This window comes from Natrix helvetica (assembly GCF_964273705.1).
Source record: "Natrix helvetica genome assembly, chromosome: 3".
In the NCBI taxonomy this organism is placed as follows: domain Eukaryota; kingdom Metazoa; phylum Chordata; class Lepidosauria; order Squamata; family Natricidae; genus Natrix; species Natrix helvetica.
In genome coordinates, this window is record NC_138549.1 from 92089598 (window position 1) to 92104807 (window position 15210).

Genomic DNA, 15210 nt, shown 5'->3' on the forward strand with positions numbered 1-15210 from the left:
CGTTATCCTAAGATAAACTTTTTTCATCTTCCCAGGCTAATTTATGTAAAAAAAGGTAATTTTGTTCTCAATGTTGTTGAATAATGGGGACATGAATTTACTACAAATTATAGATCAGGACTTGCTTTCTACCCATTTCTGATCTGGACAGGTGTTTGGATTTCCATTTGGATAGCAAATACTAGCAAGCAAAAGTGACTAAGTATACATTGGAACCAGAAATGAAATTTTCCCAAACTTGAAAGTCTATGGAGATTCTCAGTCATCCAGGTCATGGATGACTGCAGCATATTCATTGAAGAAGAATATTCATGGATGAGAAGCAAAACATCTTCAAAGAAAAAACTAAGTCCAATTGCCTTTTGAAAAGGATCTTTGGGACAACCAAACCTGAAACTTTCTGAGATGTCTGTGTAAATGGTCACTCTGTCTTTATCCTAGCCATTGTGGGAATGGCCACAGCCAAGCTGCATTTCTTCCAATAAAACATTGAGAGAGTGTAGAAATCAGCCTTCTGCTAAAACTGCACTCCAGCAATGGCATACTCTAGAGCAGGGGTGGCGAACACGCGGCTCGCGAGCCGCATGCGGCTCCCGGCCAAAATAAATGAGGCTCTTTGCCTCTTATCATTATTTAGTATACTGTGGCTCGGATCGCGCGCTCCCTTTCGGAAGCTGGGGAGGTCCTTTGCAGGCAGCTAGAACGGGCCGCCTGCAAAGGACTTCCTCAGACTTGCTTTGAGGAGCACGGGGCGACTGAGGCTAGTTGTGAAGCCCCAAAGCCCCCACCGCCACCGGAAGAACTGCTGCCACCTCCTCCTCATCCTCCTCTAACAGGCAGCACTGCCGGATTTGCCACCCGGCGCTGCGGCTGAGATGAAGCCGCCAAAGCTCCAGCCGGCATCTCCGCGCGTGGCAGCGGCGCCTCCCCTCCGCTCGGAGCAGCTGAGCTCAGTCAGCGCTGGGTTACCCCTGCCCCCTCCTCCTCCTCCGCCGTGCTTTTGAGGAGCCATGAGGCTGCAGGAGCCAGTAGGAAGGCGGGGGGGGGGGAGCAGGGGAAAAAAAGCCTCATGGCTCCTCAAAAGCACGGAGGAGGGGGAGGGGGCAGAGGTAACCCAGCGCTGAGCTCAGGAGCAAATCTGGTGATTCTGTTGGAGGAGGAGGAGGAGGAGGTAGCAGCAGTTATTCTGGTGGCAACTCGTACTCGTCGGCATCTTCAGCAGAAGCCCTGCCCACAATGAAGAAAGCAAAGATGGAGCAGATCCACGCAGATGACGTCGCTGCAACATGACTGGAGGAGGAATTCTGGGAGTTGAAGTCCATAAGTGTTAAAGCTGTCAGGTTTGAAGACCCCTGGGGGTTTTTTTCCCTAAAGGGTTAGGGGTGCAAGGGTCTTGTAACTTGACAGCTTTAAGAGTTGCGTGCTTCAAATGCCAGAGTTTCTGAGCCAACATTTTGGTTGCTAAGCAGGAGCGTTGTTAAGTGATACTGATATTATATAACACTTTGAATTAAGCGGGTACCTTGAAGAAACATAACTTTGAGTTTCAAATAATACTGATTTCGTTGTTGTCTTAGGTGACATCTGTGAAAAAAATTCGGGTGCTCAGGCATGAAAATGTGCCGCTCAAACACTATACTTTTCTGCTCACATCGAAAAAAAATTAGAGGGAACATTGCTTCCGGGTCTGTTTTGGCAGGTCACTGCGTGGTGTGGCTCTCTGACTCTCACAGTTTAAAATTTTGGCTCTTTTTGTCGAACTTGTTCGCCACCCCTGCTCTAGAGTCTAGACTGTGTTACGGTTGTAGGAATATAAACATACTGGAACAGAGACCATCTTTGGTGGTAATGCTCACTTGGTTGGTGGCTTTGGTTAAAAGTTATTAAATAAGAGAGGGAGAAAAGCCCACAACAATGTTCACAATGAATTCTGAAACTGGCATAGGGTCTGTTTTCCAACAATACAAATTGTTGCTGCATAAAAAATTGATTTGGACCTTGTTGTTAGTTGCTCATGCAAAATACTGGAAAATCAAATTATAAGAGGCATTGATCTAGAAACACACAAAATTGCTTTGACTGTAAACTTAACAGAAAATTATTAAAGGGGAATAGATTTCATCAGATTTGATCACAACCTACTAGTTATTTTAACAATATTTTTTCCAATGGACTTTTCTTGTGTACAACTCTATTTTCCACAGAAATATTGAATATAGATGTTTCAAATATTCATATATCTCAAGCATTTTCTATTTTGGGATTATTTTATCAACTTTTCCTCCTCCTTTTCTTCTTAATACTATTGTGATTGTTTAATAATTAAATTTAATATGCTGATTTAAATTATTACATTTTTATTATTATGTAGAATTGGATATGTTTGCAAAAATGATAAAAGGGAAAAATTGCCAATGTTCTCTTCTCCTATTCGTGCCTCACTGAATTTTTAAATAAGTCTGCTTGGCTAAAAAAAGCACCAGAGTTTGTGCCTTTAAACTAAAAAGCAGAAGCATCTTAGTGGGAAAAATGACCCGGTCAGCTCAGCTGCCCAAGGAACAGAACATTAAGTAAACGCTTCAGAGTGTTATCTGGAAGCTCCAATTTCTATATAGAGTGGCCAAAGTCTAATATTTAAAAATGCAGGCAGCTCTGCTTAAATAAACAGAACATATTATTGCAGGTAATAATGGAGTTTCATGCATATCCAATTTTCCTACCGCTTATATATCAGCTTTATATATCTTATATATTACTTTTATCCAAAAGTAAAACGCCATTACATATTTCCAACCTACGCTACTGTTTCAAGCATTACATAACTTATCCCTGGTATCACTTACAAAAAGAATTATGAGCTAGTTGGGTGGTTAATCATCATCTCAGAAGGTGATAATAGGAAATTATTTCCATCCTGCTGCCAATAAAACTGTAAGGCTGCACCAGGAGTCAAGATGAATATACCTTTTAAGTTATAAAAAGCACCCTAAGTCCTTATGTTTCCCTTATTTGTATGTGACAAATTATTTAACCTTATGTTAAAAATTCAGTAACTTAAAGTAGTAAACTAGGTATACTACAATTAGTATAATACAGGAAGAACTCACTGCTACTAGAATTAAATCTGCAAATAGCACCTGTTGGCAACCACTTCAACCAAATGTGCTTTCCTAGGGGGGGGAAACATTTTTTTAAAAAGTGCTGCTAATAGCTGCCACTTGTGTGCCCATGCTCATTATTTTAATCTGGATCACTCACTGCACAGTTCTGCTACTGTAGAAATGACTTGAAAAGGGGAGTGGAGAAACAAAAACATCTTCATATACTCAACTGCAGAGACCTCTAGTGGCAAGCCAACATTTAGCACGAGCTTTGAATGACGTCTATATGGGATCACCATTCCAAAAATAAATGAAGTCAAGACAAAAACTACATTTGGTTTCATTACAATTCAAGGCAGAGGATACAAATTAGAAGCATGTAACATCACAATGATACAAAATGATATTTTAAAGAAGGACTAAGGCAAGCCAACACCCGCCTTCTCCAGAACAGACCGATTCTCTCATTCCAGTAAGAATTCTTACAACATCTGTGGCTTGTTTATTGAAATCCTAGCTTCATTGGACCCATTTTGAAGTGGGTGTTATGCTGTCAAAAGGAGAACAGCAATAAGAACTCTGTCCACATTCTCAGGCCCAATAGGCTCAAACTCCTTCCAGATTACCTGACATATTTCCCCAAAATCCCCAATTGTGCTCCACCAAGTCCCACTCTCATCTGGTTCTACTTGGTCTCTCCGTCCAGGAACTCTGTTCGGGTGAGCCATCTTTTTACCTGGAGAAGGATGTTGCTCTTTCTCCTTATCATGACCAAGTACATTCTTCTCAAAAGTCCATTTCAACTTCCTGTTTCCTCAGAAAAGCACAATTTTCTTCTCATTGTCTTGGGGCAGTTTGGAGCCCACCAACAGTCCTTGGAGCACTCTCCACCATGCTTTCAATATCACTCCTTCATTGGATGGAGTTCTCTTCCCCAGAACAGATCTCAGAATGGCCATCTTCTTGCTCTCCCTTTTTCCTGGAAAATCATATGTAATCAGATGACAGCAATGTCAGCAATGAGATTCACTCAAGGGTCAAAACTAAACATAATGTGTGACCCCAGTCCCACTGGCTACACTGTCCTACTGCGGCATGTTGCCCAAAGCATCTAATGCTCTCTTAACTTTTCCAGCTCACTCGTTCTCTCATAGTCAAAGTTGTTTAATTAATCCAGCAAATCTGGACAAAACAAAAAATACTGGCATCCCCATACAACTTTTCCTACACTTCACACCTTCTGTTCTTCCCCTGTCCTTGTCCCCTTTCCCTTCCGACAGCTCACTCACTCTTCACTAAAAGAGCATACAGTATTAAATTTAACATGCCCAAATTCCACCAGTGACAAAACTCCTTCATTTTCACGATTCCTTCCCAAACAACTACCATTTCTCAGTACCAACTTACCAGAATACTATGTATTTAAAGAAATATCCTGCCACGTTAACAACTACAAGGTGCTGCACTAGCATAGAGGCTCTAATCTATCTTCCACCAAGATTAAGTGGCTGACTTTGAGCCAGTCATTCTTTTTTTAACATACCTCAAAGATTTTTTTGTGGGATAAAATTGGGAGGATGGAGCACTGTATATTCTGTTTTGAGCTCCTGAGCAAAAATAAGGATATAACAATAACAAATTAATTAAATGGCAACTTTTAGAATCCTTGGAGACAAATGCAATCCCAAAACAGCTATCTGTTCATCCCTTTTTAATATGCCAAAAACTATAATTATTTTAAATATGTTGGAGTAATCCTTAACAGAATTATTCTACTTAACGTTAAGCCAAGATTTATATATATCCATAAGCCATAATCATTTTTAGGCTGTTCTTATTTCCCATATGTGTAAGGTTTGCAGCTAAAACACACATTTCATTTAAAAGCCTTTACATTGGAAACAGGAGCCTTTGACACAAGAGAAGTTGGCTGCCAATATTCACAAGCAGCATGACCCCAAGGGAGCTCAGTTTCCCTGTGCTTGCTTTTAATTATTTTTCGGAACTAAATGTTATCATCCACTGAGATTGCAAAACATCACTCATAGAAACACTTGTAGGCTTGCAAAACAAACCTTAACAGCTGGCAGCAACTAACCCTGACCTTAGTGTGGAAGTTAAGCAGAATTGGGATGTTAAAACAGCAACTGAGAAGACATTTTCATCTTGTGAAAGTAGCAGTATAATAAGACCTTACAAGCTGCTCCAGAATGTGATCAGGTAAACAATTAAGAATGTACATTAGTACTTCCATGCAATATCTCTGCTCAGAGTCCACTAGTTACAAGTCATAATCCGGGTATAATTCTAATTGGAGTTGTGATTAAGAAAGTTCAACATGATCATCTACAATATTGCCTTTCTCCAATTGCTCACCTATAAGATCTGACAGGGTCCCTTCAACCATCAATGTGAAACTGACGGCCCCTGGGCCGGATGCGTCATACGCAGGCCACATCCACCCCAGTTCTGCGAAGGGGAAAAACATCACGAAACATCACGTGATGGCAACTTGACGCAGCATGTTTGACACTCATGATTTAAACAATGCTATTTTGTGAGGTCCCAAAAATGTGCCTTCTCTGTTGCCATTCTTAGAATGTTATTTTCCAGAACTCCACTTGGACTCATCCCTCTCAGCAGTAGAAAGGCCTCAACACTTAGCTTTTCACACAGGCCATGAACTGAAGTGTTTACTCATATTGATGAGCGAGGAAGGATGACTGAAAGTTTTCTTTATGCACTTCCTCATAATATTATTTATTTTTTATACTGTTTGTACTTTGAATGTTTTAGTAGTGTTTCAAAGCAAACACTCTCTTGAGTCTCTGATTGGCAGCTATATAAATCTAACAAATGAATAAATAATCATGTTGCCAAAAAAATTAGTGTGTCACACCCACCGAGTTCAGGGTTCCCCAACCTTGACAATTTTAAGTCCTGTGGATTTCAACTCTCAGAATTCTCCAGCCAAGCATGCATGGATGCTGAAGCAAACTGCACAGCGGCTTTTTAAAAAGAAAAGAAACAGAAAAGATTTCTTAAGTTATCTTTACTGTAGATTCCTTACATGCGTATGTGTGTATATACAAATACACACACCACATATGTATATAGACTAGACTAGACTAGAATCCTTTATTGGCCAAGTGTGATTGGACACACAAGGAATTTGTCTTTGGAGCATATCCTCTCAGTGTACATAAAAAGACATTCATCATGAATCATAAGGTACAACACTTACTGATAGTCATAAGCAATCAGCAAATAATAAATATCAATATAAATCGTAAGGATACAAGCAACAAAGTTACAGTTAGGCAGTCATAAGTGGGAGGAGATGGGTGATACCAACGATGAGAAGATTAATAGTAATAGTAATGCAGCCTTAGTGAATGGAACGTATGAGAGCAGGCATCAGAATTTCATTTTTTAAAGTGTGCCAGTGTGTTCACAGGAAAAAAAGTGACAAAAAAGGTTATATTGTCTCATCTCATCTCATCTTACTACTTTATGAATAATTTACACGTAGTTAAGTAAAACCAATTCAGCCAGGCTATTCAAATAATTATTATAAAACAACCATAAGGCCTAGCTCCAAAGTTATCAACGGGGATAATCATCTCCTGTGTCCTCAGTCTCCGAGACCCAACGGAGACCGAGACCCACTTTGACACTCAGCACTGGGATACTACTAACTAACCGAACTCCAAACTTAGCACTGAGTGACAAACCGCGACGGAAATCCACACCCACGACTAAATAAGGGAGCCTTCTCCCGTGGAAAGCGCACGCGCGATACTAGGTACGCCTCCTCCGCGTGGGCCTGCCAGTTAGGGGCGTGGCGTCGCTCACCTCAAGACACAGGAAGTGGAGTTCTTCCCGAGGGAGTCCACCTCCGGCCAAGCCTATCTCGCTTCGCGAAAGGGTCGCTTCTCCCTCGTGGCCTTTTCCTGCGTTCTCTGTTGTTTCCGCCATGGGGGACGCTGAGCCGACGGCGGCCGCGCGGTCGCTCACCGAAGACGAAATGGCGGAGGTGAAAAAGGAAGTAAGAGAGGCAAAGCGACGGCGGCGAGCTCGCGACTAGGGCGGGCGCGCTCGCGCTTGGCGTAAGGGGACCTGGAGTTCCTTGTTTGGGAGAAAGGGGGCGCCTAAGGGGTCCTTAAAACATCGGAGGACGGGGGGGTGGGGGGGAAGGAAGGGCAGTGGTTGCCAAGCATTGGCGCGTCAAGTTTCCGCGTGGCGGCGGATTGGCGGTTGGTCTGCCGAGAGTCGCCGTCGCGGGGAATTCCGCCAGGTGTGGCCTTTCCTGCCCCAGTGACGTCATTCTTCCCTTGCGTGGGGCTCCCTTCTGCTGACTGGAAAGCTTCAAGCAACGCTTGGTGGGATGCTGCTTTGTCTCCATCTGCTAGCAGAGGAAGGACGAAATCTGTTACAATTTGGGGAGGGAGCCTTATTATTTTTTTACATTAATACAGGTGGCCCTCGACTTACAAAGTTTCGCGTAGTGACCGTCGTTTGAAGTTACAATGGCACTGGAAAAAGTGACTTATAACTGTTTTTACACTTATGACCATCACAGCATTCCTCATGGTCATGTGATTTACATTTGGATTCTTGGCAAGTGGTTTGTATTTATGACAGTCACAGCTTCCCGGGGTCAAGTGACTTTCTAACAAGCAAAGTCAACGTGGAAACCAGATTCACTTAACAACCGTGTTACCAATTTAACAACTGCAGTAATTCACTTAACAAATGTGGCAAGAAAAGTCATACAACGGGCCAAAACTCACTGAACAAATTTCTGATTTAGGAACATAAATTTCAGGCACAATTGTGATAAGTTGAGGACTACCTATACCATACATTATTTAGTAAAGTATGTTTCCCAGTCAGAATTTTAAAACAGACAAATGAGAATTAAAAATTGAAGCAAATAAAAAAAAGTATCTTTGTTTCTAGGAAATGTCAATAGGTTTTAGGAGCAGGAGGCAAATCTGAATCTATTCAGACGTCTCTTGACTTTTTATTTTATTTTATTTACTAGATTTGTTTGCTGCTTATCTCGCATTTATAGAAGACTACCTAACATAATAGCAACAAAATGAATTATTTCCTAATTAATTTCCTTGTCCCTTCCTCAAGGGACAAAGGGTAGATTCCCAAAAACCCCAGTTTGAATTCCCAGAAACTTTAATTAAATGCGTCAGTTAACCAAAGAGAGCATTCAAAAGATACTGGATGGACTCTGTTCCCATCCTTCTGTACTCTTAGAACAGGGACTCCCAAATCTCTTGCCATCAAAGCTCCTTTTAGTAGAATCTTATTGTATGTACCTCTCATAAAGATTCAAATCCACCAAAATGGACAAAGAAAACAATGCAATGAAACTTTGCTTTTAATTACAAAATTTAAAACAAAAGATTTTGCCTCCTCTATTACCATGTTACTTACTTGAAGCTAGTATTTTTGGAAAGGGGGATTTATGGTAACAATGTAGAACAAAGGTTCTTCACACCTCTCCCTTACTCTGTCTCACCTCCCTAAGGTAGGTATACCTTACAGTTTGGGTAACCCTGCCCTAGAAGTTCCAGTTAGTGTTTATAGCACTTCCTCCTCAGATTTTCATGCAACAATTGGGTCCTTCTGAGATAGTACATAACGATAACAATTAGTTCAAACTCATCCAGGGAACTTCAGTGGCAAAGGATGGATTTGATTCTTAGTTTCCACAGTCTTTATTTCACATCTTAACTCCTACACCATACTAGATTTCCTTTCAATATTCCGTTCATTCTCATGTTACTCCAGGTCCCTTTGTTTTCCTTAATGGATAAAAAGTCTTTCTGTTATAGCAGGTTGACCTGGAGTGTTTATAGGAATTCCCCTTCCTAATCTCTGAATGTTGCACATGAATGAGTCAATGGAAGTTGGTTTTGCCTTTGTCCTATTTTTCTAGCAAAAAGTATAGATCTACAATATATAGAATATTCACTTTTTGTTCAAGATCATGTCAATTTCTCTTGTGATCTTGTAGATTGTATTTATTGTTTTATATTGGAACTGCATTCAGAGAATATATTACATTTTAAATAAATAGATAAGTATATTAAATAATACATTGAACTCCTATTTATTTGATTAATAAAAAAAGAATCCGTAAAGGTTCTAACCAAGCTACACTAGCAAATGTTGAGAATAAAGGCTATTTAATCAATCAAAACAAGTTTTGACTGAGTGTGCAACCTATCACACAATATTCTTAATTTTACATCTTAGCAAAATAATGCCTAGGCTCATACAGTGCAGAGTTCTATGTGGGAAGGAGATGCCAGATGTTCAAGTGGGCTTTTAAAACGGCCAAGAAACATGAGACATTGTAATGAGACACTTGAAAACTGAGACAGCCAATAAATACAATAAGTCAGTATGTATTTCATTGTTTATTCAAAGGCCTTTATCATATCAATTGCATCAATCTGTGGAATGTGACTATAAAAAAATAGGAATCCCAGAACATCATCTCATGTAAAACCTATATAAGGGTCAGGAAGGCCTTGTAAGGACAAAACATGGTGAAACAGACTGGCTTTAGTTTGGCAAAGGAACTGTAAAAGTTGGAATACATTCAGAAATGCATCATGTTGAACTATATAACAATTGCTTGTATTATAAATTGTTTTATTTTATATGTCATATATGTTTTGTAACATTTGCCAAAATTCAGTGCCATGGGAGTTATCCCATCTTTTGGATGCATTCTGTAAGTTAGTCCATTTGAACAACCTTAGTTCAAAAATTGTTGCCCTAGGTAGGATGCACCATTTCACCCAGTTAAATGTTACTGAAATGAGAGTATAGCTAGGCTAGTATAATATAAAGTATGTTACCCCGTTTCCCTGAAAATAAGACCTCCCTGGATAATAAGCCCAATCGGGCTTTTGAGCGCATGCACTAAAATAAGCCCTCCCCGAAAAATAAGCCCTCCCTGAAAATATTGTAACACAGCAGCAGCAGCCGTGAGGTGACCATGCTCGCTGCCTCCTGCACCTCAAAAATAATATGACCTCCCTGAAAATAAGACCAAGTGCTTATTCCCGGGGTCAAAAGAAAATAAGACCCTGTCTTATTTTCGGGGAAAGACGGTAGTAGTTTTTACCAAAGATTGTACTGCAAATTCTAACTAAAACTTATTTGTCAGGAATTATTTATGATTCATTGCTCCTTCATAGTAATATAAACAATAATTTAGGCATTGATAAAGTTAATCTTTTATTAACACGCTGTTATTTTTATGCTAGGTTTTAGAACGATTACGCCGCTATCTGTGTGACAAAATAATTGCAGAAAGACACTTTGACTACCTACGTTCAAAGAAAATACTGAGTAGAGAGGATACTGAAGAAATCTCTTGTCGAACCTCAAGTAGGAAAAAGGCTGGAAAACTGCTGGATTATTTAGCAGAGCATCCAAAAGGACTAGACACTTTGATAGAATCTATCAAATGTGAAAAAACACAAAACTTCCTGTTAGAAAAAATAACTGATGCTGTCTTGAAAGCAAAAAATGAAAAACTTGAAAGTCTTAAAGGTATTATTTAATAACTGAATACTGTATATTTTAAAGGACTTATAAAGTATGTAGCTACATAGCCTATTCCTATGCATATTTACTTTTAAGTATGTTGCTATGAAATTGGTAAGTCGCGAACAAGGTAAGTCAAAGTAATTTGCCTTTAAATCAATAAAGGAGCAGAAATTTAGGAATAATGATATGTATTCAAATATAAGAGCTACAGAATGATTTTTAAATCGTGCTTTGATTGACAACCTAGCTTCATTCCCTTGAGGTCTTTAATGTGTACTGAAAGGGTGTGATGTATTATTATCATGTCCTTATAGAATATTTCTGATTCTCAAGCATTGAGAATGTTGACGTAGACTAGGCAATGATAGAGCACTTGCCACAAGCGGTTATGTTTATTGTATGACCGTAGCTAAATCAGAAGCCTCCTTTTGTTGCTTCTGTTGCATTTATTAGTAGTATATCTTGTGGGTTTAATTTGAATGGTTCAAAGGTTACTAACATTCAGGGATGATATATATGTGTGTATATATAATAGAGTTATAAAAAGTCTATTGAGCTCTTCAAAAATAAACATTTTTGCATGACCAAAAGGACAGATTTCAGAAATAAGATTTTAGGTCCTTGCAGTTATAAAATTAACATTCTGACATTTCAGTTCCTGTCCTTAATGGCTAATTGTAATTAGATGTGGACTATATATTGCATAGATCTAGATTTTGATAAGTACATCACTGAGTAATCAATAGATTTAGAAAATTCAGTAAGAATTTCTCAGTTGTTTATATCTCTTTTGGATACAAGATATTAAAATGGTGATAGCAGTTGAGTTTCTGTTACTCTTAGAGAAAACTGGTTCTCTACATCTATTTCAGTTTGAGTTCTGGTCTGGTTTTTTACTTTGGCTTTCCAAATTGACAACATAGCATTAAGAGAGTGCAATCCTATTAGCTTAGTTGATGTTTTGGAATTTTCTGGCAGTTTTGACCAGAAATATCACAAGATATTTTAACACATTTTCTCTCCAGTGTTAAGTCAGTTGGGGCAGTCCCCAGGACATGTGGAGCACATTTTGTTGATGGCATGAATACAGTTTTTTCTTTCAAAAGAAGCTGTAGAGACATTGAGATTTATGTAACTGGATGACAGTGACCGACCTAAATTTTATTAAAATGGAAATTTTATGGATGCTTAGTTCCAAGTTCCTGAAAATATACTAGTAATTTTCCTGACATAGGTGGGATTTGTCTCTTTTCAGCAGAGGAAGGTTTATAAATTAATTGTTTCTAAAATGCCAGGGATATAAAGCTCATTACTACATAAGACGTAACCTTTGGTTAGTATGGCAGCTACTGCTGTTCTGGGACATAAACAGCAGGGGTTTTTTTGTACTCCATGCTCTGGTAATGCCCTATATTAATTACTGCAGTGTGCTATATATGGTGCTCCTCTTAAACATCATCCAAAGTAGTTGCTATATATAACCCTATAGTTAAACGATCTGCATTGGTCGCCAATTTTCCACATTGACAAGATTTCATTTTAATAACTTCAAGGTGGCAAAGATACATTTTTTATAATTACTTAGCAACCTGATCCCAGGGCTGTATGGGCAGTCTGGATAATAACTGTGGTTTCCAGACATTTTCTTTCCAAACCATCTCATTTCTTCAAGAAATAACAATAGAGGTTATTTCTTAAGCTGAATTTTATTTATTTATTAAATTTATATGTCACCCACCTCATTGTCAAGCGAGTCTGGGTGGTTAATTTTGAGATTAAAATTCCATATAAATCTGAAACGTCAAAAAAAGCAATGAAGTTAAATAGATAAAAATGTGTCTAAATGATGCAAGTTATAGCAATAGTTAGAATATCTTTTACAAGTATCATAACTAAGTAATCCAATATATTTTTTACAGGAACACGTTGCAGCAACTGCATGGCTTCAGTATGTGAGCAAGCAAACAATCTCTCTAGATCGCAGTCAAATGACTCAAATTTTTTTGAAAAACAAAGAGACAGAGAAAACACCTACCTTCATCCAGAAGAATATAGTACAGCTGCTTTTGTATCTGCCTCTTCTCTTTGTTCAATGAATTTACCTATTACAGAGGTGGGAAACATGGAAAATTCTGTTTTCTCTACTCTTCCGGGACCTGGAGATCCTGGAGCGCCTACTATTCCAACAGAATTGCAGAGTGAGCAAGAGGAAATATCCACCACTTCTAGTGACAATCCCTTTCTACCTTTACGATCCCGCTCAATTCTTCCATAGTGGGTTTTTTTCTTGAATAACTTTGAAAAGATAATAATGCTGAATGTTGCCTTATATAATTTTGCAAAAAAAAAACCAAATGTTTTATCTTTAAAATTTCTTATTGTACTTGGTTGTACTACTTTTGAAAACTGAAAGTAGGTATTTTCAAAAAATATTCATGTTTAACTAATCATGAAGCTGCTTGTATTATGCAAATCTTAATACAGTCCTGTACATAGATATTCAGAAATAAGCCTCACTGATTTCAAAGGGATTTACAGGTAAATAAATAGTGGCATTGCTATATTGAAAAACAATATGGGAATACTTAAAAGATTTAATATATTTCTACACTTTAGTAAAAAGTTTACTATGTTCATCGGTTCATAATGTCAGGCAATTTATTTTCTTCTTACATAGTGGTGGAAGACAAAATAGTTGCAGAAATTATGTCACATAGATTCCTGACTACTGTACTAAAAGGTTTATCTAATTATGCAAATCAATCACAAGGACAATTATTTAGCATAAGCGAAACTCCAGTTTAAGGTTTGGAGTTATTTCTCTTACAGTTAGTACATTAGAATAAAGTTTTCAACTGAACACTTAATGTTCAGAAAATATTGCATTCTGTTTGAACAGAAGGATCAGGAAGTAATGAAAGCCTCAGCAAAGGGGGGGGGGAAATCTGAATTACAGTATTATGACTATATCTATGAAGATTGATTGGCCTCATATTATATAGGTGCTCCTTGTTTTAACAACTGCTTGTTCACTGACCTGCTAAATGAGTAGTACTTAACCAATCCATGAAATTCTGGCTGTTGTGGCACCCCTGCAGTCACATGAACGTAATCCAGGCACTCGGCAACGGGCCTAGATTTCCAATCATCACTGCATCCCACAGTCATGTGATCCCAATTTGCTTCCCTCCTGCCTGTTTCTGACAAGAAAAGTTGAGGAAACTAGCAGTTGCAATAATTTGCAGTCCTTGTTTAATAATGTAACTAGCGACTTCTGGAACTGCCGATAACTGATCAGTGTGGTCATGTGATGTACTTTATGATTGCATCACTTGATGTAAAGTCTTAATTATGGCTTTTAAGCAAGTACTGCCTTTTATTCTGAATGGTTGAATTCTCTTAGTACACTTTTTGAAAATAATAGCAATTAAGAAATCCCTTTTGAATTAGGGAGTTTATAAAATGTTAGGCATTAAATGTATACAGTTCTTTAAGAATTGGAGCTTAAAATATCTGTAGCATGCTTACTTGATAGTCAGTTTGAGCTCAGTGGAGCTTACTTCTAGTTTGAGTTTGCACTTTTACAATCTTGAGAATATTTCTAAAATGAAACCTCAATTTCTATGCTTGTTTCTCAAGGTGAAACAATGTTGTGTTGGACAAATAATTTCTACTAAGCCATCTCAGGGAGTATAAAATCATATATCAATATTGTTTTTCTCATGGTTTGATTGAGGTGCAACACTGTAAAGAAGAGATTCACTGAAAAGCATATTTATTTTCTAGGTAGCATAAAAGCATTTCTTTCTCTTCATCTTTTGCCATTTTTGTTTCTTGGCCTTCCTAAAGTACTGTTTCTTGGAAACAATACTTTAAATTCAAATTTTACTAGCCAAAAGCAAAACAACTTCAGTGGGGCTTGTGGGACAGCAAAACATTTATTTAAAAAATGTTCTTCTACAACATTTTGGATGAAACTGCCACCAGTTATCTAAATTAAATAAGTAGCTTTTTGTTTGCACATGTTATTTAGAAAGCTATTTCACTCAGTTCTACAGAACTTGTTCCCAGTTAGACATGCAGAAGATTACAGTCCAGTATTTTAAGAAGACTATATTATGGGTGATCAGCCTTTTGGCTTGCCTGTGCTGCATTGAGTGAAGAGGAATTGTCTTTGAGCAAATATAAAATATATACTTAACATATATAAATCACATAATGTTAAAAGTTTATAACCTTTTGGGGTCACTTTACTAACTGTCCAGAGCCAAACCTGTTCTATATGAATTCAAATTGGTGCTAGGCTGTGTTACAGAGTGCCCTGTCCATGTTTCAGGACACAACTGTGTCAAGTCACAATCAAATCTAACTGATTTTTAGGTCTTCTGTAATCTGACCATTTCTGTTAACAACTTTTTAACTCAAATGCTACCTCAGCTCAAACTTCCATGATGTTTTACAGAACATGAACTTCCTTTTTTGACTACTAACTGCAGATGTTGTCAAATTTATAAGAAAATAC

The 15210-nt window shown here is 38.2% G+C and overlaps 1 protein-coding gene and 1 long non-coding RNA gene across 2 annotated transcripts; one reads left to right on the forward strand and one right to left on the reverse strand.

The window, feature by feature from the left end:
• Positions 1 to 3943: 3943 nt before the first annotated feature.
• Positions 3944 to 7086, reverse strand: LOC309389665. Its single transcript, XR_014174986.1, has 4 exons — positions 6957 to 7086; positions 6005 to 6109; positions 5478 to 5570; positions 3944 to 4080 (listed from the first exon to the last, which is right to left on the reverse strand). It is a non-coding gene; the product is annotated as an uncharacterized lncRNA (long non-coding RNA).
• On the forward strand, positions 6957 to 14502 carry BCL10 (BCL10 immune signaling adaptor). Its single transcript, XM_081948270.1, has 3 exons — positions 6957 to 7149; positions 10403 to 10691; positions 12608 to 14502. Exons 1-3 carry the CDS (start codon positions 7078 to 7080, stop codon positions 12961 to 12963), a joined length of 717 nt encoding a protein of 238 aa, XP_081804396.1. The 5' UTR covers positions 6957 to 7077; the 3' UTR covers positions 12964 to 14502.
• The last annotated feature ends 708 nt before the right edge of the window (positions 14503 to 15210 follow it).